Below are 25,241 nucleotides of genomic sequence, written 5' to 3' on the forward strand. Positions count from 1 at the left end.
AAATTCGTCTTAGAAAAAAAGTTGACATAATACCGCCGCTAATGGAAATCACCTATACCATTATCTCCGAAACTCGGCAAGCTGTTTGAATTTTGTTTGCGGGAATGAAGCCGGGCATTAGCACAGATAATTTATCGCAAACCTGATACATCACAATGACGTCATATTCGTTTTTATGACGTCATCATGAAGAGGACGAGGATCTTAGCTCATTTGAGCTTGTTTTAATCGCTTTGTAGTGCCGAAGCCTTTATAGCTACACAAGGATGCACAAAGGAATTTAGACACAGATGGAGGCCATTCGGCCCATTATGCCTGCACCACATTAACACCAGACCAATTTATATTAAAAAATGCAAAATGTTTTTTGGGTTTTATTGTAGTTTTTTTTTTTCTGGGGGTGGGAGTGAGTGGGTGAAAGTGGTTCTTCGGTGAGAAACACACAACATCAAGCACACACCACCCCTTGATGAGATCCCCACAGACAACACTCCGCACAGAGCACACAATCACCAATCCATACTCAAGCCACCTAAAAGTCTTGCAAACATCACTATCCTCCTCTATCTCCAACACTTCCAGGTACCTATCTGATTCCAATTTTAACTTACCAACTGTTTTTGCTGCCACTACCTTTCCAGGGAGACCATTCCATGCATTCGTGAAAGGTGATATTAAATGATCCCCGACCCCATTCCTTCGTGGGTATAGGGAAGTGTTTTCAGCCCCACAAAAATTTTCTTCAAAGTGCCAACAGGGTGAGGACAGCACCGACCAACCCTCCTTGCTAGTTTCATATAAGACCTGCCTTTACAAACTGTGTCCCCCAAACCTGCCAGTCGAACTGTGCGTCGCCATTCGGAGTTGAACCCGAGAGGCTGGATGGGATGTTTTGATGCTTTGCAAAAAGAGAAATTTATCACCCTGTTGTAAATGGCTGTTATTTTTAATTTTTTTTGGAAGAAATTCAAACATGCATTAAGGTAACAAAGAGCTTTGCGAAACATAAACAGGAGAGTTGCAAACACGGCGTAAAAATGACCGGGGCGATATGTCACGTAGTTTATTGCCCGGAGTCCCTCGTGGCATGGAACCAAAAGTCATTGTAAGTAATGAATCGAAAGTTGGTTAAAAAGACCCAGAAATATTTGAGGAATGACTGAGTCGGTGTTTCGACCGCGCTCCGAGAGCACAAATGTTACGTTGGATATTATTGCATTCAAAAGAGGGCAGAGAGTGATGATGGAGCCAGCTTGTAGGGAACACTTGTCATGCGTGTCATTGCAGGGAAAACAACCTCTGGCTCGTTCTCCTGATAAATGTGGCTTCTCCAAGAGCCGTGTTTTTCCACCGATGGCTTGGAAATCCTAGCTGAGAGATCCACAACTGCTCCTTCTCCCATTCCCACTGCCAACCCACACCTTCCTGGCTGTAGCACTGTTTACCTTAGCGGTGATGTGTTTTGTACCTTAAGATTAGACCATTAAATCCAGTTCCTGCATGAACTTATGCCACCTCCAAGCTATCAAGCCTGGGTTTGAATCCCGACCCAGCTATAAACTGTCATCCCGGTGTTGCGTAAACATAGTGATTCATCTATGTATGTACCGTCCCTCGGATGGACATTAAACTGGGCATCTCGTCTGCCGGCATGAGTAAGTTGTCACTAAAGATCCCACGGTGTCCTTTGCGAAGAGTAGGTGAGTTATGCCTGGTGTTGGCTTAATGGTTAGGATGGTGGGCTTAGGATCCGAGGATCCTGAGTTCAAATCCCACTCGGCTGTTGAATTAATACCAGGTGGGGTTGACTCTGCCTGTCATCCTTCCGAGGTCGGCAAAATGAGTGCCAGCATGCTGGTATCCTGTGTCGGAGTGGCGACCCGTCCAGAATTGTACCCAATAGCCAAGGAGACTGCTTAGGCAGCACCAACGCTCTGCAGAGAGTATGGTCCCAGTGGATGGATGGAATGAGCAAAACTTACAATTTCCAAATTCTTACTCTAACCTTTCCTGCTGGACAAAAAAAAAACGACCTACAGTACAAGGCACTATGGAGGTTCACAGTTCACAAACTACACTATCCTATGGAGGTTCACAGTTCACAAACTACACTCTATCCTATGGAGGTTCAGAGTTCACCAACTACACTCTAACCTGTGGAGGTTCACAGTTCACCAACTACACTCTATCCAATGGAGGTTCAGAGATCACCAACTACACTCTATCCAATGAAGGTTCAGAGATCACCAACTACACTCTATCCTATGGAGGTTCAGAGTTCACCAACTACACTCTAATCTGTGGAGGTTCACAGTTCACCAACTACACTCTAACCAATGGTGGTTCAGAATTCACCTACTACACTAACATATGGACGTTCAGAGTTCACCAAATACAAACTAACCTAAGGAGATTCAGAGTTCACCAACTACATTAACCTATGGACGTTCAGGGTTCACCGACTCCACTCTCACATATGGAAGTTCAGAGGTCATCAACTGCACTCTAACCTATGGTGGGTCACGGTTCACCTACTACACTCTAACATATGGAGGTTCAGAGTTCACCTACCACACTCTAACCTTACCTAAGTGATGTGTTATTATTAATTTGGAAATCCTGGATGAGAAAAATTATGTTCACCTCTATATATTTGGATATAATTGTACATTAGACCCGATATTTATAGATTATCAGATAGTGTAAAGAGTGATTTTTTCATGTTGACGACAGCACCGACGTTCTGTACGGAGTATGGTCCCAGTGGATGGATGGATGGATCTTTAAGTGGTTTGTTTGTGTTGTTCCTTAACCGACTGTCCATCCAATTTTGAATGTTCTGTTCCAAGCATTCTATATTATTGGAACATTAATTGATTTCCTTCAATTTTGTAAATATTATGCATATCCGATAAATAGTGATCAAAAAATTGTAATCACAATAACGATTGAGGAAAATATTGGATCGAATGTTCAAACGAACTCTATAAAGGCAGGTAATTGCTGCAGTTGGTGATGTTTGATCATGGTACCTAATGTAGACACATCGTTATTTGTGATGGCAGCAGCTCTGCTCATCTCGGCTCTTCTTTCCCATAAATGATGTTGACTGATACCATCCAAACTTGAATTATGGATCAACCGGAGACAACAAAGAGGAGAAAGTGCAGGGACAGTGAAGAGTTCGAGTCCAGAAAGAAAGAAGATTCTGTGCTTCACTTCAGTGCTTCAAAGTGTGAACATTTCACATTAATCCCTGAAACAAAATATGCTCATTAAAAGATTACAACGTCTACACGAAATACGACGACAACGAAGACGACTCGCACATCCACCAGGCATCAAGGATGGAAGACAACTGTGAACTAATACCCATTTCATCCAAGGAGAACCAAGAATATGACAGACTGTTATCAGTGTTTTACAATGAACCTAAACAGGTTGGCCAAATCTGCCGAATAAAATCCTGAACCATCATACTCATCATGTCGCTCAAGGAGATCCTCAGCAGATGGAACCAAACAGATATTCCAGCCCCGACTGTACATTCTGTAACCAAGAAGGTCGTAAGAAGACAAAAGATCAAGGGTATGCGGAGAACTGAAGCTACTTCAAGATTTGAATTTGATGGAGGGGAAACTATCAAAGAAAAAAACGAGCCAAAATGAAAAAGGATGAAAGGTTTCTTGTGCGGATCAGAGGATTGGACTTCTTTGCTTGCAAAGCGCAGTACCGCAGAAGTTGTCACTGGAAATATGTCGCAGACCCACGCTGATTAATCCCATTCTGAATTCAACTGAATAATCAGTAAAAAAGACATAAAATGTCATAGCCCCCATTTTAGTAAATTTGCTGTATGGAGTTAAAGGGCTAGCCCATATTTATGGACAACTAAAATGGCCACCAGTCGATCAGTCGGCCATCTTTGATTCGATCAAAGATCAAAAAACAGGAAAGGGCTGGCCCTGTTAACGCAAAATATCAGCGTTAACGAACGCAAAACAAAGTTAACCTCACTTTGTGCATGGGGGCATTGCCATGCTGAAACAGGAAAGGGCCTTCCCCAAACTGTTGCCACAAAGTTGGAAGCACAGAATTGTTTAGAATGTCATTGGATGCTGTAGCGTTAAGATTTCACTTCACTGGAACCAAGGGGCTGAGCACGAACCATGAAAAACAGCCGCAGACCATTATTCCTCCTTCATCAAACTTTACAGTTGGCACTATGCATTTGGGCAGGTAGCGTTCTCCTGGCATCTGCCAAACCCAGATTAGTCCGTTGGACTGCCAGATGGCGAAGCATGATTCATCACTCCAGAGAACGCGTTTTCACTGCTACAGAGTCCAATGGTGGTGAGATTTACACCCCTCCAGCTGACGCTTGGCATTGCGCATAGTGATCTTCGGCGTGTGTGCGGCTGCTCGGCCATGGAAACCACTCTCGATGAACAGTGCTTGTGCTGACGTTGCTTCCAGGGTCAGTTTGAAACTCGGTAGTGAGAATTGCAACCTACGACAGACGATTTTTCCATGCTACGCGCTTCAGCACTTGACGGTCCCATTCTGTGACATTATGTGGCCTACCACTTCGTGTCTGAGCTGTTGTTGCACTGAGACGTTTCCACTTCACAATAACAGCACTTACAGTTGACGGGGGAAATTCGAGCAGGGCAGAAATTAAATGAACTGACTTGTTGGAAAGGTGGCATCCAATGACGGTGCCACGTTGAAAGTCACTGAGCTCTTCAGTACAGCACATTCTCCTGCAAATGTTTGTCTGTGGAGATTTCATGGCTGTGTGCTTCATTTTATACACCTGTCAGCAATGAGTGTGACTGAAAGAGCTGAATCCGCAAATTAGAAGGGGTGTCCACATAGTTTTGGCCATGTAGTGTAGTTTAATCAGAAGGGGGTTGATGGGGGACTGTGTGAGCCCTTCAGAAACCTGGGGGGAGGGGGGAGTGGGGAGGTTATGAAAGAGCAGAGGGTGCAAGAGCAGAAAGGAGGTGGTTTTAGACAGAGAGACCCCTGCCCTGTTTGCAATGGTGAAGTGATAAGTCCAAAGACTCAGCTTAGGCACGGGCAATTCTTATCATCTTGAAGGCCTTGGTTTCTCCAGCATCAAGCTGAGCAACATGTGAGGCAGGGGAGCCACCCTATATCTGGGAGCAGTACTCCATGAAGCTGTGGATGAAGACCTTGTATGTGCAGAGGAGTTCAGGTGTGCCAAGGAAGGACTTTGTATGACGGAGGATATCCAGTCAGGCCTAAGTCACATTTGCTCTACGGCGAGGATACGGCGGCCGTACACCCTCTGAATTGACAGAAATGTGCGGCGGCCGCAGAGTTTCTGCGGTGGCCTCAGGGTGGCCCTATGCCATTTGGCTATATTTTACAGGTCGTAAGGTCGCCGTGGAATTATAACTTTTTTTCATTTCTACGTTCGCCGTAGCAATTCGACAAGCAGAAAAAAAAAAAACTGGTAAAAAAATAAATAAATTTACTCATTCGTTACCGTCCATCTGGCCGCACTTTCGCCTTCGGGCCCCCCTGCGGTCGCCTTGCGGGCACCTTGCGTCTGCCTTGAAAATTCTATGGCCGCCGCAGGAACACCCGAAGGTCACCGTGCGACATCAAATCAAAGACCGTACGGCAACCCCACGTTTTCGATCTCCACAATTTATAAATACGCCATGCAGCTCCCCGAAAAATAAAAACATATGTGACTGCTACATTGTGTGACTGTGGAAATACTGCGGCCGCCGTATAATTGCCAGTGGCCATAGATTTTGGAGACCCCACGGCCGCCGTGGCAAATGTGACCTAGGCCTAAGTGGAGAGGCTGGCTTTGGAGGCCAACTTTGAAATGTGGTTTGTCCAAGAAAGATCATAGCTGATAGTGAGACCAAGGATTGTGAATGACTCAACTTCATCAAGAGGATTGTTAAGAAAGTAGATGGGATGGTTTGCCAGATGGTCCTTTTGGTGAGAGATTGTGTGAGATTTGTCAGGATTGAAAGACACATTCCAAGTGTTTGACCAGCTTGTGATTTGTCAAGGTCTGAAGAGAAGGAAGAGGCTGCAGCCTGCTTGTCTGAAGGCTGAGGAATGTCATGACATCGGGTGGAGTCGTCAGCAAATAGATGAAAGGGGTTTTTCTCGAGAATCAGAGAGATCATTAATGAAGATCAGGAATATAGACTGGGCCCAGAACACTACCTTGAGGCACTCCAGCCTTGATGGGGAGAGGAGGTGAAAGGATTCCATTGAGAGCCAGACATTGGCTAAGAGAGTAGAGGAAGTCAGTAAACAATGTGTGGAATTGGCCTTTGATGTCATAAGCAGAGAGTTTGGAGAGTAATGAGGGATGCCAGACTGTATCAAAAACATGAGATATGTCCAGAAAGACAACCCTAATTTCAAGTCTGACATTGAGGGCCTCCATCCATTGTTGTGTGAGTAGAAGCAGCATGTCTGAGGTGGAGTGACCTGGTCTGAAACCAAATTGGTGATCTGAAATGCGGTTGTTTGGAGAAAAGGAATGATTTCATATCAATTGCGATGATGGAATCCATGACCTTGCTGATGTCCAATGTGAAGGAGATCAGATTTTGCACCTTTTCATGTGGTGTATTGATGTTGGCAGATTTCCACGAAGATGGAAGATGACCCAGCGCAAATGACAGGGTGAAAATAGCAGAGAGCGGATGTGCAAGAGCAGCAGAGCAGGTTTTTTGGACACATGAGCTGATGCCATCCAGTCCAGTAGCAGATTCAGAGTTGAGGGTTGAAAGAACATTCTCCACCTTCTCAGGTGCAAAAGACAGAGTCCAGGAGCAGTTGGGTAAGAGAAGGAAGGGTGAGCACTGAGGGTGAGGGGTTGGGAACACAAGATGTGGAAGAAAACATAGAATTGAGGAATTTCAGCCTTCTCGCGAATTCAGTTTGCTGTGGTGCCATTTAAAGTGAGGGAAGGGATGGAAGTGGAGTATACTCCAGACAGACTTAACAAGATGCCACCAGGTTTTAGAGGAGGGAGACAAATTTGAAAGTTCGCTTTTGAGGTTGAACAGATGTTGTTATCTGGCTCTCCTGTGAGTGGACACCCACTTGGTGTGGACTTTTTTGAAAAGCAATGAGATTGCCTTCAGTTGGATTAGCCTTCCATGATGAGAATTTGTTTCAGAGCAACTGCCTCACCACAGGATTCAGTGTACCATGGCAGAAAAAAAGGATAGGATAATTGAAGACAACAAACTCTGTGCATGAGAGAGAGAGAGAGAGAGAGAGAGAGAGAGAGAGAGAGAGAGAGAGAGAGAGAGAGAGAGAGAGAGAGAGAGAGAGAGAGAGAGAGAGAGAGAGAGAGAGAGAGAGAGAGAGAGAGAGAGAGAGAGAGAGAGAGAGAGAGAGAGAGAGAGAGAGAGAGAGAGAGAGAGAGAGAGAGAGAGAGAGAGAGAGAGAGAGAGAGAGAGAGAGATAGAGAGAGAGAGAGAGAGAGAGAGAGAGAGAGAGAGAGAGAGAGAGAGAGAGAGAGAGAGATTCTATGGAAGAATTCCCAAGCTGGGTTAACATCATGGGCAGTAGATATAGGAGACCAATCCTGAAGAGAGATGGCTGCTTGCAGTCCCTGACAATCCGCCTGAGTTCACTGCCAGACTCACTGACATTGAGGCAACTCTCTGGGAATAGCCAGAGAGATGTGGACTTTCACAAGCATATGATCAGATGAGCCAACTGGAGAAGAGGAAAAGCAGGAGACATTTGCAGGAAAGTTAGTCATCACCATGTCCAGAAGGGAGTATTTGCCATTGGGAGAAATCCAGGTTGGAAAGTTCACAGATAGTCAGTCCCATGGAGAACAGAAGTTATTTGTTGAATGCAGTGGCATGACTGGTGAGAGAGGGACCAACACCCAGACCAACAACCAACACCCAGCCAAAAAACCAACACCCAGGAAAGTTTGGGTGTGTGTGGTGTGGGGGAAGAATTGAGAGGGTGAAGTGAGGAAGGATAGAGGAAGGAGAGCCATGAAGCTTTGAAGGGTGGGGTTGGGGGTGGATGCTTATTCTGATTCCAAATTCCAAACTTTGACAAACGGAGATAAAGATCATGGGATGGGAGGTTGGATCCCTTGCACGTGTACGGTGCACCTCCAGTGCCCTATAGTGCTTACCTGTACGGGTGTCCACACTCGTCTCGTGTTTTCTCGATTATTTATTGTCTTTAATGCTTCGAGATTTTGTTTGAAACGAAAATTGTTATGCAAGGAATAAATTGATAGATTGATTATGCTTGAGCATTTAGGGATGGCACGACCGACGACCTTGAGGAGTGCACAATCACCTCTGAACGAGCGTGAACTATCCAGGCCAGGCCGAGCCAGCCGGTTCGTGAAAGGCTTGGGGAAACAAGCGTTCCCCGACCGACCTCACAAGGTGAGACTGGTTGGGGCGTTGGGCCAGGTGGTACTTCATGTTTGAGTACATGGTGTGCAGAAAACGCTAGTATCATGGAATAATGAGTTTCCTTCCAAGGACTTTTCAACACAGGAGGCCGTTAACACGCACATCAAAGCCTGTGTAAATATAGCCAGCATAATGTTTGTTCGTCCATGCTTTATTATCATTTTTAAAAATTACTTTTAAACAAGGAAGCAGCTCGTACCATTGTTAAAGTATTTGGTATGTCTCGGCTGGTTTCGAACTACCGACCTCCCAGACTCGGAGCAGACGCTCAAACCCTTTATAACACCACCAAGTGTGGTTATGTAGTGGCAAATGTTCTTTAAATGCAACAATGTTCTTCCTGAAGCACCCAATGCATCTGTCAGGCGAGTTAACACGTCTAACTCGAAGTGTTGTTGAACTGTCGTCGTGATGATCACACACACACACACACACACACACACACACACACACACACACACACACACACACACACACACACACACACACACACACACACACACACACACACACACACACACACACACACACACACACACACACACACACACACACACACACACACACACACACTTTTGAACTTCAAGTGTTTTTGTAATCCTTTTCTTTTTAGCACTCCACTCCAGTATCAAAGAAAAACCACCATTTGACACATCACCAGTGAGCACTCTATGAGTCATTCATTATTCATCCTCGGTGGTTTGGGATTGGGAATGTGTTGAAGGTTTTGTTGAGTGACAAGAACAAGAAGGAATTAAAAACCAATAAACTTTCTGATGATGGGAACGAGGGGGAGGCAGTAGACCTGGCAGGCCAACATCACGTGAGCTTTGATGGGAGGTAGTAGACCTGGCAGGCCAACATCACGTGAGCTTTGATGGGAGGTAGTAGACCTGGCAGGCCAACATCACGTGAGCTTTGATGGGAGGCAGTAGACCTGGCAGGCCAACATCACGTGAGCTTTGCTGCACTTTTCAGGGTTCTGTGCGCTCAAGATCATGTTACAGATGACATCAGGATAAGGGCAATTGGTTCCTGTGTTTTCTGGACCATACAAACGCCGGTGACATTGGAAGCCATGAGGCCTCTCTACCATCCATTGACTTTTCACGATAGAAACTACCTGACTGCCCATAAGGACTGGACTCTGTGATCAACCCCAGCCTGGGGACCCATGCAGGCCAATCAGACGCTGTTATTCATCCGTGCACTGAGACTCGCAGTGCTGTCATGACACTGAACCATCCCTAAATACCTGTTCGCTAACAACGATGCCCCCGTTTTAAACAGGTGATTTAGAATATGCACCTGAGTTGGGAAATTATTAATGAAACGATGGCCAGTAAAGGAATGTTCATCAACATTTCCATTGATTGGTTAAAAACGAACAAATGGTATAATTTCACCTTTTCATTGAACCACCCTGCAAGTTATTTATTTATTTTCTCGGGGCAGGTCGTGCCCCCTGCTGAAATTGCACAGCACGAACTCTGACTCCATACCCGCACAACTCGTCTTGGCCCTTTAAACTGAAATCATTACACAATACACGTTCTGGGCACGTCGAACCTTTAATTGGCAAACCCTGGCTAAGTGAAGACCCATAAAATCCGTGACCTCGGGTGGACTTCCTGGGGGACATTTACCTGAAGTATATATGAACAGTTTGTCTACAATTTCCGTGCTCCAGATGGACTTCCTTAATCGCGTGCCAATTGATATACCTTGCAGCGGTTTTCCCAAAGGCAGGTTGAATGCCCACAAAGAAGAAAAATAATAACTTCTTGCGTTTTCAGACACTGGGTGGTGTGCCATTGCCTTGTCGTCGGTAATCAGGAATTTGTTCGGGTTCAGGACACCGGAGAAACTCGCCAAATCTTCGTAGAAAGACAGCACGGGATCTTCAATGTCCATCACCTAATTGTAGCAGATGGGACAGCCTGCTTAATATTCATCCGCGGAACGGCGCACACGGTGCTGCTACACCCTGCCTGCAAAGTATCAATCTGATATAGAATCCAAGTCGAGAGAGGAAGGTACCATTCCGAGCATTCAATCTATATAGATATATATATATATATATATATATATATATATAAAAGAGCATGGTCGAGGCGTGCGTGCGTCCGTCCATCCGTCCATCCTTCCTTCCTTCCGTGTGACTATATGTCCATTATTTTCGTATTATTAGAATGTACCCTTCGACCCTTTAGACTGCTGAGACCCCTTAGATCTTTGAAGACCCTCTAATACCCTGAGGACTCTTAACACACAAAAGACCCCCCCAAGACGTCCAAGACCCTGAAGACCCAAAAGACCCTGAAGAACCAAAAATACCCAGAAAACCCCGAAGACACAAAAGTGCCTGAGGATCCAAAACTCACTGAAGACCCCAAAAGAACCCTTAAAGACCCAAAAGTCATCAAAAACCCAACAGACCCTGAAGAGCCAAAAGACCCCCCCCCCAAGACCCTGTGGACCCCTTCGCCAAAAACAACATTTCGACCTCTTACACCATTCAGACAAATTAGACCCTTGACCACTTCGACCACTTCGACAATCATATCACAAATGAAATTTCAAATAAATACAATATCACCAATATTACAAATAAATTTGTAGAAAAGAAATGGTTGTATTATGATTGGAGTAAATCACAGCAGCACAGCAAATCTATGACATCAATGTCTGCCACGACGTGTGGAAACGTGAGCGTAGTGAGTCGGTCTACACTAGTTGTACGTAAACTGGAGGAGTCCGAAGTGCCCATAAGGATTTAGTTTCTTAACGGAGGGGAAATAGATTAAATAATAAAAATTACGTCATTCGGCCTTGTCACAGCATCACCATTTGACTTGCCTCCAATCTCCACACAAACTTCACCGTCACTCGTTTTGCACGGAAGAACCCAATAAAAGGAGTGCTCCGCCGCCGATGCTTACTTCCCATTAAATTAATGGTTTAAAGCAATTTACAAGCAGCAGCAAATTGCCGTTGCTAATTGCAAACCATTGATTGCATCTGAGGAAGTGACGGAGAACATCAATTACAGTTTTTTGGGGGGGCCGGACGAGGATCCAGGCAGCTGTAAATAGAGCAGTTTGGAAAACGCAAAAACTTTTCTTTTCTGCATAATGAGTTTTCTCATTCTCTCTCTCGTTCTCTCTCTCTCGTTCTCTCTCTCTCGTTCTCTCTCTCTCGTTCTCTCTCTCTCTCTCTCTCTCTCGTTCTCTCTCTCTCTCTCTCTCTCTCTCTCTCTCTCTCTCTCTCTCTCTCTCTCTCTCTCTCTCTCTCTCTCTCTCTCTCTCGCTCTCTATCTCTCTCTCTCTCTCTCTCTCTCTCTCTCTCTCTCTCTCTCTCTCTCTCTCTCTCTCTCTCTCTCTCTCTCTCTCTCGTTATCTTCTTCTCTTCTCCCTTCTCCCTTCTCCCTTCTCTCTTCTCTCTTCTCTCTCTGGTTTCCTACTTAAGACAATTCACGGCGTTAATGAATCGGAGGGAGATTTGCAATCGTTGCGTGGTTTCAAAGGAAAAGCAAACGTGGCTCCTTGGCCATCACACTGGTAGTGTAGTGTCGTGTATACGACAGATGGTGCATTTACACACTCACGCTACCTTTAAGCCCCTGAAAAGCAGCGATGGCCCCATTTGAACAAACATGAATGAAAATCGATTGCAGTGTATTTTAAATCGATTACACAACTTTGTAAACGCATTGAATCTCATATACAAGAGAGCTTGTTCTATGAACGCCATGTGGCCTAATCAAGGGCAACGGTTACCATATATTTCCCCTGTGAATAACAAACATGGTTGAACACAATTGGGATTTTTTTCCACTCAAAAAGTTACACACGTACACCCACACCTTCCTCTCCTTATAAAAATAAATCAACCGACAAGTTACAAAAAAAAGAAGCAAAAAGATTAGCCATACACATCTACTTTTGGTAGGACCAGGGGCCACAGCTTAATGGTAAATATTGAGAGTTCGGACAGTTTCAAGGCAAGGGGTCGTTCAGTCGGAGAGTGGTTAATGTATGGAATGGTCTCCGAGGAAAAGTAGTGACTGTGGGGAGGGTGGATACGTTTAAATGGGAATATGATGGTACTGGATGCATTCGACATTTAGGGGTATGGGTATATTAGCTTGTGTGTGGATGGGTGATGAATGTTGGGGTTTGTGCAGCACTGGCATGATGGGCCAAATGACCTCCTCCAACATCAAAGTTCTTTGAATCCATTATGTCCATCCATAAAATCCTTGTGTAACCTTAAACTTTTATAACTTTTGATGTACAAATGACAGAAACAAACTACAAAGGTGCATGAAAGCATAATCAAGATTATTGCAGTGTGTGTGTGTGTCCACATATATATGTTTTCACTTTAAAAATGGTTTTCTCTGCAACCACAAGTCCGATTAATGCGAAACTTTAAAGATAGGAGTGATTCCCCATGGAGAATATGTCACTGCCATCTCTGACGACATAGGTCACATGGTATAGCAGCTATATTGAATTAAAGGAAAAAAAATTAGACTATTTTCTTCAAAACTGCTCAAAAATTTTTCATTAAAACTTGGTGTGTCATCAACTCCCCCCTGGGGTATCTAGGTAGATAATGATGACATCATCAGTGATGTGGTATTCCAGCCAAAATTGGATGAATTTAAATCTTTGTCGGAAAAATCTGAAACTTCTTACATCTGATTTATCACCTGATGTGAGTGAAGAATTAAATTTATGATTGTTCATAACCCATGCCAATAAACTACGTGCCATAATACGGTGCAAGAATGATAAAAGTGTATGGGTCATAATGGGAGCATATTCAATGAATGATAATATTTTTGTACAGAATGAAGGTGCGCTCTATGAGTGCCATTCTAGTTGGTAAAGTGTTTATACAATACAGTTCAAAGTTGTAAGTTTCAACATAACCACCATATTTCATAATACATCGTCCAATCCGATCTAAAACTTGTTGATAACATTTCTCCAGTTGCTGCTGAGTAATTTCATGAATTGCATTTGTGATCGTAGCCCTGAGAATGTGGTTTTGATGAGTAAACAAGAGTTTTACATCGTCCCATAAAATGTCATCCATTGGGGATAGGTCAGGCGAACAAGGTAGTCAAGCAATTGATTGTCGTCTACCGATCCACATGTCTGGGAAGACATCACTCAATAACGGTTGCACATTCGATGCAGAGTGACAAGTAGCCGAGTCTTGCTGGTACAAGGTGATATGTGAAATATTTAATCGTCGTAGTTCAGGAACTAAATGCAGTAATTGTGGTGGTTGCCTTTACCACTGATGTAGAAGATGCTTCATCAGAAAATGTCAACTCGTCAAGAAACTCAGGGGAATTGTGCATTTAACAACAATAATAACAACATTAACACTAACAAAACATGATGAATTGTGCTTTCACATGCCATTTACCGTTTGTTTCTACTAGTGCATGCCCGTACGTGTGTGGCCGTACGTGCGTGGCCGTACATGCAAAAAATAAAAATAAAAACTTTCAAACCGCGTGCCAGAAACAACTACACGGGCCGTTCCTTCGCTCTCGCGTGGCCGTACGTGCAACCCCCCCCCCCCCAAAAAAAAACTTTCAAACAACCACACAGGCCGTTCCTTCGCTCTCGTAAATGACGACTGGATTGGGGCATTGTGTTTATCTACAAATGCGCATAAGAAATGGAGAAATTATTAGAATACAGTAAGTCATCACTATCCGGAAGTGGTGCGTGCCAATACGGAATGTTCACGTGCATTCCACGAATTATTGCTTGCATTGAAGTAACAACTGCTGTGATACTTACACACAGAGTTAATTAAAATCAAAATTAAAATCAAGTTTACCTCCCTGTCTTTGCTTGCCATGACATTCGCTGCCATTGACCATTGCCACTCCTACGCCACGGTAACTTAGGCACCGGTCGATCCCCATCGTAACCGGCAAAAAATGTGACGTCATCGTCGGCCGGCCGCGCACTGGCCGACGCAGCCATGCCTACGGCGCAACGTGTCCTGTCATTGGTTGGTAAATAAATGGCAATAACTTGGGAAGCACTTGTGCGATTAATATCAAACCTTGAAAAGGCACATCCTCAGGTCCCCAGCAATATACCTGGCAAGTTTCAATTAGATCGGACCAGTGGTTGTCGAGAAACAGCAGTCACACACACACACACACACACACACACACACACACACACACACACACACACACACACACACACACACACACACACACACACACACACACACACACACACACACACACACACACACACACACACACACACACACACACACACACACACATTGCTGGAATTATAGATAGATGATGTGTACATCAAAAGTTATAAAAGTTAAAAGTTGCATAAGGACTTCATGGACACCCTGAAGAATATTTGCCATTGGTGCCTCCACTTTAGAAGTAGAATAAAGCAAAAAACAAGACAGTCCACACATATACACACACACACACACACACACACACACACACACACACACACACACACACACACACACACACACACAAACATACTTTGTCCACCGATGATATCGACGCCAATGGACAAATCTCTCGCGTTTACAGGGAGACAAGTGTATCTCGGAGAACATTAGAAACATTTTATTCACATAAGAATACGTACATGAAAATGGTTGAAAAGTTACGTCACAGTGCCTGATTCAATAAGTTTACATTGAATATGCAACCTATAGGACAGATGAGTTTATATTACGATTTATAATACACACGAACTTCGGGCAGATATTTAAATCGGACCCATTTCCAACCTGTACCACTGCAGTGCGGCTGAAACATCCGCGTTCAATTTACAATGCCGAGCATTCATGTCACATGTACAAGTGCAAATGTGTCGGGCCTCAAGTGGAAAACAAACATGGAAATCCCAAGGTGACATCTTTGGCAAAACGATGGTTGTGCTTCTTTTTTTTTAATTTAAAAAATATTCCTTTTCCGGCACACATTGACAAAAAAAACCCCGAAAATCCGATATAAATATAAAGTATCGTCGGTGTTGGTACAATATGGGAATGGCAGAGGTGCAGGGTAGAGGATTAACCAATGGAAATGCTTCCAAAAGCATCCACAACTGCATGCAACTTGCTATATGGTTCAGCCCAAGGAGGGCTCCTCCCTTTACCATGCCCGCTTCCCCTGTGCACTTCCTCTCCATCCCACGAACTATACCTACAGAACTTGGTAAATAAATAAATAAACGTGCGCTGGAGGGCTCCAGCAAGTCGATAGCCCGTAATCGCGTAGACCTTTTTTGTCGTCCCGCCAGTCTTCGTGGCTTCCTTTTTTAACCCCACTCTTCTTCGGGGGTCTCGACTGCTCGATCGCGTTGATTGAAAAGCGCTGTCGGGGTGGGGCTCCTTGACTGTCGACGCTAAGTGTCTGCGACATTTTAATCAGAGCTCTAATTCCTGCTCGGCCGGGCAAGTCAGTCGACGTCAATTGACTTGGACTCGTCTCCGGGCGTCTTGCATTCGTTCGGTGTCCGCTGGTGTCGGCTCAGCTGCGTTGCCTGCGTGAAACTCCGGTCACACTTTTCGCACCTGCGTGGGAAACAAGAGCATGAGGTGGCAACGACAGATCACCCCCTAATCCGAAACAATACAACGCGATACAATACTTTGTTTGTGAGTGATAAAACATTGACTTTATTATTATTTGTTTATTTTTACATTTGCGATGTATCGGAGTACGGAGAGGGGGGGGAAACATTGCAACGGAGTACCGAAAAACTTTTTCAGTGTAAAATGCAATGCTGGAACTTCAAAGAGCTCATAGCACCGCAAAGTCTCCAGGGGTGGTTGACCTGCTCGATACCTGATTAGAGCCAGGGAACGACATCAAAATGGGTGCTGTGGTATCACACCGTACAGTGACCTCTGTCACCACTCCATCACTGCCTATCGGCCGAGCCGAGGAGATCGGCATTCGCGATTAACGCACTTAGGCCCTCTGTCCTCGCTCCAAGAGCGTGGTGATAAAAAGAACATTTGATATGGCGTGGCCTGTCTTCACGCGGAGCAGAAACGTGTCGATGAACATGGTGATACCATGCCAGTACTACAGAAAAGCAATTAGCTCTCTGCCAGCGTTCATTTGCCACAACCTTAGTGACCACAACATAAACCGTCAAGTGGATTAAACGGCTGAATCTTGTATTCCAGCCCAGCATCCCAAGATCGAATACTAGCTTAACATCACAACCCCCCAGTGCCCTCCCTGTACACCCGATGAACTATCACTGGAACAAGACTGCACAGCCTGGGAGCTGTGGTAATGTCTGCATTTCGTACATCAGTGTTTAATCATGGTCTTGCAAATGGGTAGCAAATAAAACGTTGAGGTTCGATCGTCAGTGAATTTTCAGGAAATCACTTGGGTTCGATTTTTTTTTTTCAATGGTTTATCATCTCGTCTGATTGCTTCATTCTTAGATCACCCATTGAAACTATCCAGTAGTTTCTGGTAAGGATGCTTAAGATCTGACTTTGACTTTAATGATTCTTCCTTTGACTTTAATCACAGCTACTTTACAGGCTGTTTGAACCCAGGTAGAATGATGGATGAAGTCAACAGAACATTGATCGAGATATGGTAAAGTAATGGGAAACATGGGGAAGCCGACGTTTCGGGTGTTAAAGCTTCATCGGAGGCTTCGTTAACGCCTCCTTGCTTCCGACGGTAGTTAGCATACCTCAGCCAGCATCCTGTTGATTTCATCTATTGTTCTACACACTGACGCAGATAGACATAGACCTTCACTCACAAGACTGGCTCTTCATTTTACATTTGAACCCAGGTTTAGATTTCAGATGATCGAGCACAAACTCCATGCAGTGGATTTGAAGCGTGTATTTTCACTGTGCTGGAATATCAGGCAATATTTGCAGTTTTCTTCACTTCAGCTGTGATTAGACAGAACCACTCCCAGTATGATGTGCAGCACCCACCCCTCCCACTTTCATTTTATGGTTAACAGGTGTCAGATTTGTGCCATGATTAATTTTTTTAAGAACAGCAGTGGAACATGCATCAGGATCACGATGAGGAAGGACATTTTTACGTGCTGGAGAGAAATGGCTCAACAAGGAAGCTATAATCAGTAGAACGAAGAAAATGGTCCCATAATAATCAACTTCATCAGTGTGTAAATGTTAAAGGAGACAAATGGCACAAGTACAGCAACAACAGTGCAAGGAATGTATGAGTTCTCACTTGAATGGCTTCTCGCCAGTGTGCGTACGGATGTGGTTGTTGAGCGTGGTTGCACCAGCAAAAGCGCGGCCGCAGTATCCGCACTTGAATGGGCGATCGCTGGAGTGAGTGACCACGTGGTTACGCAGCTCGGACGGCTGCGAGAAGGACTGCGCGCAATGGCCGCATTGATACGGCCTACGCGGCCCGCCACCGGGCCCAGAACACGCACAGTAGTGGGGGAGAGAAGCATGGGGGCAAGGTAAAGGGCCTTGCACTTGATTGGTTAAGCCGTTCAAGGACACAGGATGTGTAACGATCCAAACTTTCAGAACGTGGGACATGTAACTTTAGCGTTTTTGCCAAAATTCAATTCATTTGCCTCCATTTTCAAGGCCTTCCCTTTCAATGGATAACGATGATTCAAATTCGACCTGGAATCTATTTTATATCAATAACTAAGATTGTCCATAATCTTGAGAAGCAATCGTCACCATAATGTGCAGCCAATTGTTTGTAGATTTTAAGAGGCCTGATGTTTTTGTTAATCATAAATTTCATAATTTATTTTCTGTTCCATCCATCCATCAGGACCATACTCAGTGCAGAGCATTGGTGCTGTCTAAGTAGTCTCCTTGGCTATTGGGCACGATCCTGGACGGGTCGCCACTCCGACACAGGATACCAGCAAGCTGGCACTCATTTTTGCCGACCTCGGAAGGATGACAGGCAGAGTCGACCCCACCTGGTATTAATTCAACAGAAAGTGGGATTTGATGAGGAAGGATCCCAAGCCCACCAACCGAACCATTAAGCCAACACCAGGCATATTTTGCTGTTGCACCCTTTCTTATCTCACTTGCTGCCATCTTGATTTTTCACACGTGAAGCATGTGATCATGCATGTTGCTTACAATGCTGAAAACACAAATTCCATTAAAAAAATGTTTTCATCAATCTACATGCGAGTACCTTTGCCTTTCATAAACAAAAGTCCACATCAAATTTGAACCACCTACGGAAGGCCACTGTTACCACCCGACGGATAGTTAAACTTTCAAGCATCCCCATCGTAACCGGCAACCGGGCCCAGAACACTGAGATAGTTTCTGAGATTCTGTGGTGTCATATCCCACCAAGAAAGATAAACTCTCATGGTAACGTTGCTGAGAGTAGACATTGGGTCTGTGGGTAATCAAGTTGCTGCAGCATTACATGCAATCGTTTACTTCTTATTCTCGGGTAAACAAATGGCATCTTCATTCCCCCAATATCTAAGAACGTTTCTAAAAGGAAAGACGATGAAAAGGTTACCATGAAATAACAATCAGTTGGATTACAAATGCTTCATACGCTGTTTCCATGCGAGCATGAGGCCCTCCCACTTTGAAAATGGTGGTCTCTGTCGGGCAGAGCAGAAATTAATGGATTGGTTCGTCAGACTAATATTTTGGACGAAAAGACAACTCCGGTGAATTTCCCAGTAATTTCTGTGGAGGTTGCTTTGTCTTGCCCACGACTGGGCAGAACACATACATGACGTCACATTTGTTTCGCAGCCAATAGTCAACAAGCAATGGCGGCCCACTTCGAAATTACTTCGTATTAACGGCAGGTGCGCATACTACACTTAATGGCTTACTTTTTTCTCATACAAGGATGTAAACTGGAGGGCAAAAATTCCACAGTAATCAGATGTTGCAACTCTCAGTTTTTGAAATTTGATTTTTTTTTTCATTTAAAAGACAGAATTGAATATTGCCGAAAGGCTGAATGCCTAAACTCGGTGTTTGCAGCTAAATCTTGTGTCTAAAACGCATCGCTTTCTCTAGCCACTTTACCCAGTCGTACCCAACTGTCTCTGGACTCTGTGTCCTTTTCTCCTGACAAGGTGGAGAGCTTGCTGTCAAACCTCGACTCAGATTCTGCAACCGGTCTGGACGGCATCAGCCCACATGTCCTAAAAACCTGCTCTTCTGCTCTTGCTCACCCTCTCTCTGTTCTATTCACCCTCTCATTTGCTCAAGGTCATCTGCCATCTGCTTGGAAATCAGTAAACATCACTGCCCTGCACAAAAAAGGTGCAAAAACAGATCCCTACAACTACAGACCAATCAGCCTTCTCCCAATCATCAGCAAGGTTATGGAATCCATCATCGCTTCAGACATTAAATCCTTCCTCTTCTCCAATGGCTTGATTTCCGATCATCAATTTGGTTTCAGACAAGGTCACTCTACCCTGGATATGCTGCTTCTGCTCTCCCAACAATGGATGGAGGTCCTCAATCCCAGACAAAAAATCCGAGCCTTATCCCTGGACATATCACGTGCTTTTGACACGGTCTGGCACCCTGCACTGCTCACCAAACTCTCTTCCTATGGTATCCAAGGCCATCTCCACTCATGGCTTGCAGACTTCCTCTCCTGTCACAGTCAACGTGTGGCCCTAAAGGGAGTTATTTCATCCCCTCTTCCTGTCCAGGCTGGAGTTCCTCAAGGTAGCGTTTTGGGCCCTGTTCTTTTTCTGGTTTTCATCAATGATCTTTCCGACTCTGGAAAATCCTCCATATCTCTTTGCTGATGACTCCACGCTCTGCCGTACCATCGGTCATCCCTCAGACCGACAAGCAGCGGCTTCTTCGCTCACTGCAGATCTGGATAAAATCAAAAACTGGTCCAACACGTGGAACATGTCTTTCAATCCGGACAAATCTCACAATCTCACTATGTCTCTTTGAAAGGACCATTTAGAACCCCCCCGCCCCCATCCACTTTCTCAACAATTCTCTGGAAGAAGTCCTTTCTTTCAAGCTTCTGGGTCTCACTATCTGCCATGACCTTTCCTGGGAAAGCCACATTTGAAACCTCGCCTTCAAAGCCAGTCACGGACTGGGAATCCTCCATCGTGCAAAGTCCATCCTCAGCCCACCTGAGCTCCTGACCACTTACAAAGCTTTCGTCCACAGCCTGATGGAGTACTGCTGTCCCCTCTGGGCTGGGGCTCCTGCCTCCCACCTTTCTCGGCTTCATGCTGTGGAAACCAAGGCATTTCGGATCATTGGCATCTCCCGCAATGAGGCTGAGTCTTTGGGCCTCTCACTCTCTCACCGCAGGCTGGTCGGTGGTCTTTCAGTCTTCTACCGTCTCCTCTCTAGCCTCACCCCCCCTGCTCTCTCTCTGTGATTTGTCCCCACCACATTTCCACAGGGCGCTCAAGGTCCGCCAACAACCCCCTTCTAGTAAAACTACCAAAATCACGAATCACTGCTCACCTTCACTCTTTCATTCCTCTTTTTTCCCGCCTCTGGAATAAACTCCCTCACTCTATTCAATCCCATTCTTCCCTCCAGGCCATTAAAACAGCTGTTCACCACCACCTCTTATCATCCCCCATCCAAATCCTCGATCTTTTCCACCCCCGATAATCCACCCAAGCCCACCTCCATCAAATTCCCTGCTTTCCTTCCTGAAAGTCCCTGTAATGTCCACCTTGTATTCCCCATGTTCCCCTCCCCATCCCTCTCCCTTCCACAGATCTCCTAATGTCTCTGTTCCCCACTGTTTTGTCCTTCCCACTCCCACCCCTCTTGTCTCATGCCCCCCCCCCTTGATGTGTGTTGTGTGTTCGCTCTCATACGAGCCTCGACAAGGTATCCAAAAAAAAAAGGTTTCTTTTGTTTTTTTTTAAGGATTCTCAACCCTCGAGCGAATCTGTTACCATGCTCATCTTTGCTCAGTCTTGTCAATGAGTCTGATTCCCTGTTGAATTGGATCACACTAAAACGAATGATTGGCACAATGGGAGCAAGGGGTGTAGTGTCGGAGCGTATTGCCCTTCAGAGAATGAATCATTGCAGCGTTCCTTGTGTCACCAGATAAGCTAAAATTCTTGTAATATCTTCTACAAGAGTAGTCCATTCGGTCTATACTCTATAATGAGTAACCATCTCACCTAATAAGCACTATTCATGGTTTTCACAACCAGTGAAGGCTCTATGAATGATAAACCTCCAATAATAGATTAGTTCTAATATGACATTACAATTTATTTATTTATTTATTTATAGTTTTTTAATGTTTAAAAAAAATAAATCAATCAAACGTCAAATTTGAAATTGGCCTTTTTACAAGAGTCTGCAATCTGTCCAGGTTAGTTTTAACACAGATGAAAAAAAAAATACCACTCGGTTCAATCTAATGGATGATTCTCATTTAAAACAGGCATGGCAGGAAAACTGTTTGAATAGATGTTTGAAGAAAAAGTCATATTGTTTTCCTCTTACTACCCACACCTTGGTGACCCCAGCCCCTCAATACCTGTCCGGGTTCTGTGGACACACATGCATCTGGAGGAGGATGCGCTGCGTGAAGGACTTGAAGCATTGTCCACATTTCCACAGATGCCAATCACTAAACTCTACCCCAAGCTGGCTGGTGGATGTCGGACTTGCTAACACCTTCTGCCCACCTCCACTTCCACCACCACCACCACCACCACCACCACCACCGACTCCTCCACCAATACCCAAGCTACTCCCACCAGCGTGAGCAACTCCAGCTCCACCGTTGAAGCTGGTACTCCCATGATCACCGGAGAGAATACCACGGGTAGTACCGGCACTTGGTCGATGGACGGCTGGAGGAGGAAGCCGACAGGATTTGCCAAATGGAACTTCCAGTTGAGACACCATTTCCATAACGGTGGTTGGGGCATTGGCTGTGGGTGAAAAAAAGGAAGAGATATTGTTGCTGTGGTTTCATGAGTTTAATCCTCCTGATAATTTTCAACTGATATTTGGATGGCCATCCAATCGGGCAGGCAATGTATAAGCTGAAGGAATTATTCAGATCTCGCTAGAAGTGATGGTTATTTTAGTGAGGCATCTCACATTAAACTGCTTGTTCTATTTGTGCTAAATCCACAATGTTCTTTCTGCTTTTATTTCTACCTCTCCCCCTATCTCTCTCTACCTCTGTACCTCTGCCTGATTGAATGATATTCGGACATGACTTAGGTCGTAGCCAGAGAAGTTCTGGGATTGAAACATCAAACTCTTGATGTGGAGAGCTTTCTCAACTGACGATCCGGATGGCCAGTCAGATAATTGAAGGAATTCTCCAAATCTTTTTAGAATGTCTGGTTTATTTTAGTGAGCCATTTCCCTTTAAGCTCTCTTTTCAATACAGGACTGTGTGCATGTGCAGAAACCCGAGAAATCTGAAGAGATCAGGGCAAAATAAAATGTATTATGTGTTCGCATAACGGATTGTTACTTCGAATGGCTCACCAAGCTCCTGAAAGAAGCTGGAAATACTTAGAATAGGACCTGAGAGAAAGAATTGTGCCTCTGCGCAACAAAAGACTTGGAGAAGTTCCTCAGCTCACCGAAGAGGCACCTGCTTGTACAGCAACCTCCTGACCAGGTGGGTTTGTGCAAGGCCCGAGTGGAGGGACACTTGTTACACAATCCCCCCCCCCACTCCTCCTCCCCCCAACAGATCGCTTCCAATGAATAGATTGTGCATCGAGTTTACTTGCTTCTTTACACCGATGGGAAGGAAGTATCTGGGGCTTGTGAATGTGCAGGGAAAGTTTAAAGGCCTCCTTTAGCATTCCTATGTCAATATAAAAGTCACATGTTGGTGGTAAATCCATGACATTCTCTTCTCTTTTCTTCTCTCTCCTAAGGAGCAGCTTAGTTTAGGCAGCAATCCACAAGGGTAAAATCCTCTGTGATTGTACCTGCCATTAGCTCTACGCACTTACAAAGACAGTGTGGCAATGAAAATTGCTGCAGATTCAGTCTGAATTCCTATCTTGAACATCATCTTCAGGAGGTTGCATCCATCCAGCTCAGTACCCCTTTTGTGATTGTATTGTCCCTCGACATAAAGTATCATCACCGCATATGGTCCCGTTTCCCTGAGGAATTGATGCCACAGTCAATTGATGAGCCCAAAATGGGGAATTTTCCGTTGCCCCAAGTGACGTGTGAGGTTGTTCTAACAATTACTCCGACAACAACGACATGAGCTCCAAACCAATAGGAAAACAAACAAAAATTAAAATGACCACAACAATCCCATTTATGGTCAAAACCTTAAAAAAAAAAACTGTCTGCCAATTGTAAATCCTGAAAATAGCACATTGGCTTTAAATTTAATCTGCTTAACTTCAAAAAGCCATTCTTAGCCAGAAGTTGAGGTTTATGAAAGAGCTGAATGATCTGATGTGGATGGTTGGCATACTGAAAAGAAAATGGCAGAGAACAGGTCGTGATTGTGTGATTCGTGAAAAAAAATTGTGGTTAGTAATGAGAGATCACATTAGATGGCATTGTTCTGCCACCTTTAATGATTCGATGAAAGGTTGGGATTGAATGAACAACACCATGAGGCAATTCAACGTGCCTAAGAAAAGAGGGAATAAGACTGAAATTGTGTGGAAAGCTTGAACCTGTGACTGAAGACGAACTGGGGGTTAGTCGACAAACATGTATGGCTGCACACGGCCTGAAGACAAGTGTAAGGTAAAGATAACTGGGAATGACAGTTCAGACAAAAGGGAAAGGTTTCCACAATGAGAGAGTAGTGCAATTCTTTTGCCACAGCTTATTTGCAAGAGATGTCAGCGATGCACCTTAAGCCTAAGTCACATTTGCTCTACGACGGCTCGGATACGGCGGCCGTACCCCCCCTGAATTGACAGGAAAATGCGGCGGCCGCAGAGTTTCTGAGGTGGCCTCAGGGTGGCCCTACGCCGTATGGCTACCTTTTACAGGCCGTAGGGGTCGCCGTGGAATTATAGCGCAGAATTATAACTTTTTTCATTTCTACGTTGGCCGTAGCAATTCGACAAGCCAAGCTGTGATATAGATGTGTTCCACCTCGATAGTACGTAGGGCGTACGGTGGGCTTGTGTTATTCGTGCGGCTGCCGTAGGCTCTTATCAATGAATAATTAATTTTGCCAACCCCCAAAAAATTACGGCGACTGCACTATTTCCACGGTCGCCGTAGGGTAGTCCTTAGGTGTCCCTGTGTTCAACGTACGGTGGCCTTGCGGTCTGTGTGACTACCTGCGGGCAACGCAGGGTCGACGCACGGTTTCCCCTATGCCCGCCGTGCATCCTACGTAGGCCTCTGTGGCAATCTGCGTTGACTGTGCGTCCACCGTGCGCTACTGCTAGAGATCGGAGTATAGGTGTTTGCCTATACTCCGAACTGGAATATTCAGATATATATATATATATATATTATAGTTATAGTATATTCAGTTATATATACTGGTATATTCTGAACTGTTATATTTTTATTTCAGTAAAAAAAGAACTGGTATATATACCCACTCGTTACCGTCCATCTGGCCGCATGTTCGCCTTAGGGCCCCCCTGTGGTCGCCTTGCGGGCACCTTGAGGCTACCTTGCGTCTGCCTTGAAAATTCTATGGCCGCCACAGGGACGCTCTAAGGTCACCATGCGACATCAAATCAAAGACCGTACAGCACCCCCACGTTTTCGGTC

General features: G+C 44.8%; 1 protein-coding gene across 3 annotated transcripts in view; it reads right to left on the reverse strand.

The window, feature by feature from the left end:
• Positions 1-15,095: 15,095 nt before the first annotated feature.
• PRDM6 (PR/SET domain 6) overlaps positions 15,096-25,241 on the reverse strand; it is a 98,138-nt gene continuing 87,992 nt past the window's right edge. For 2 of the 3 annotated variants that reach the window (XM_085846439.1, XM_085846436.1), the window contains 3 exons: positions 22,036-22,435; positions 17,740-17,916; positions 15,096-16,067 (listed from right to left, as the gene is read on the reverse strand). In XM_085846439.1, the coding sequence (XP_085702565.1) occupies positions 15,953-16,067; positions 17,740-17,916; positions 22,036-22,435 (692 nt within the window). In that variant the 3' untranslated portion in view covers positions 15,096-15,952. Of the gene's footprint in view, positions 16,068-17,739; positions 17,917-18,057; positions 22,436-25,241 lie in introns of those variants that run through there. The other variant, XM_085846437.1, reaches the window with a different exon arrangement.

Source organism: Eptatretus burgeri, chromosome 11 (assembly GCF_056783735.1).
Source record: "Eptatretus burgeri isolate ZD-2024b chromosome 11, Ebu_testis_v1, whole genome shotgun sequence".
NCBI lineage: Eukaryota > Metazoa > Chordata > Myxini > Myxiniformes > Myxinidae > Eptatretus > Eptatretus burgeri.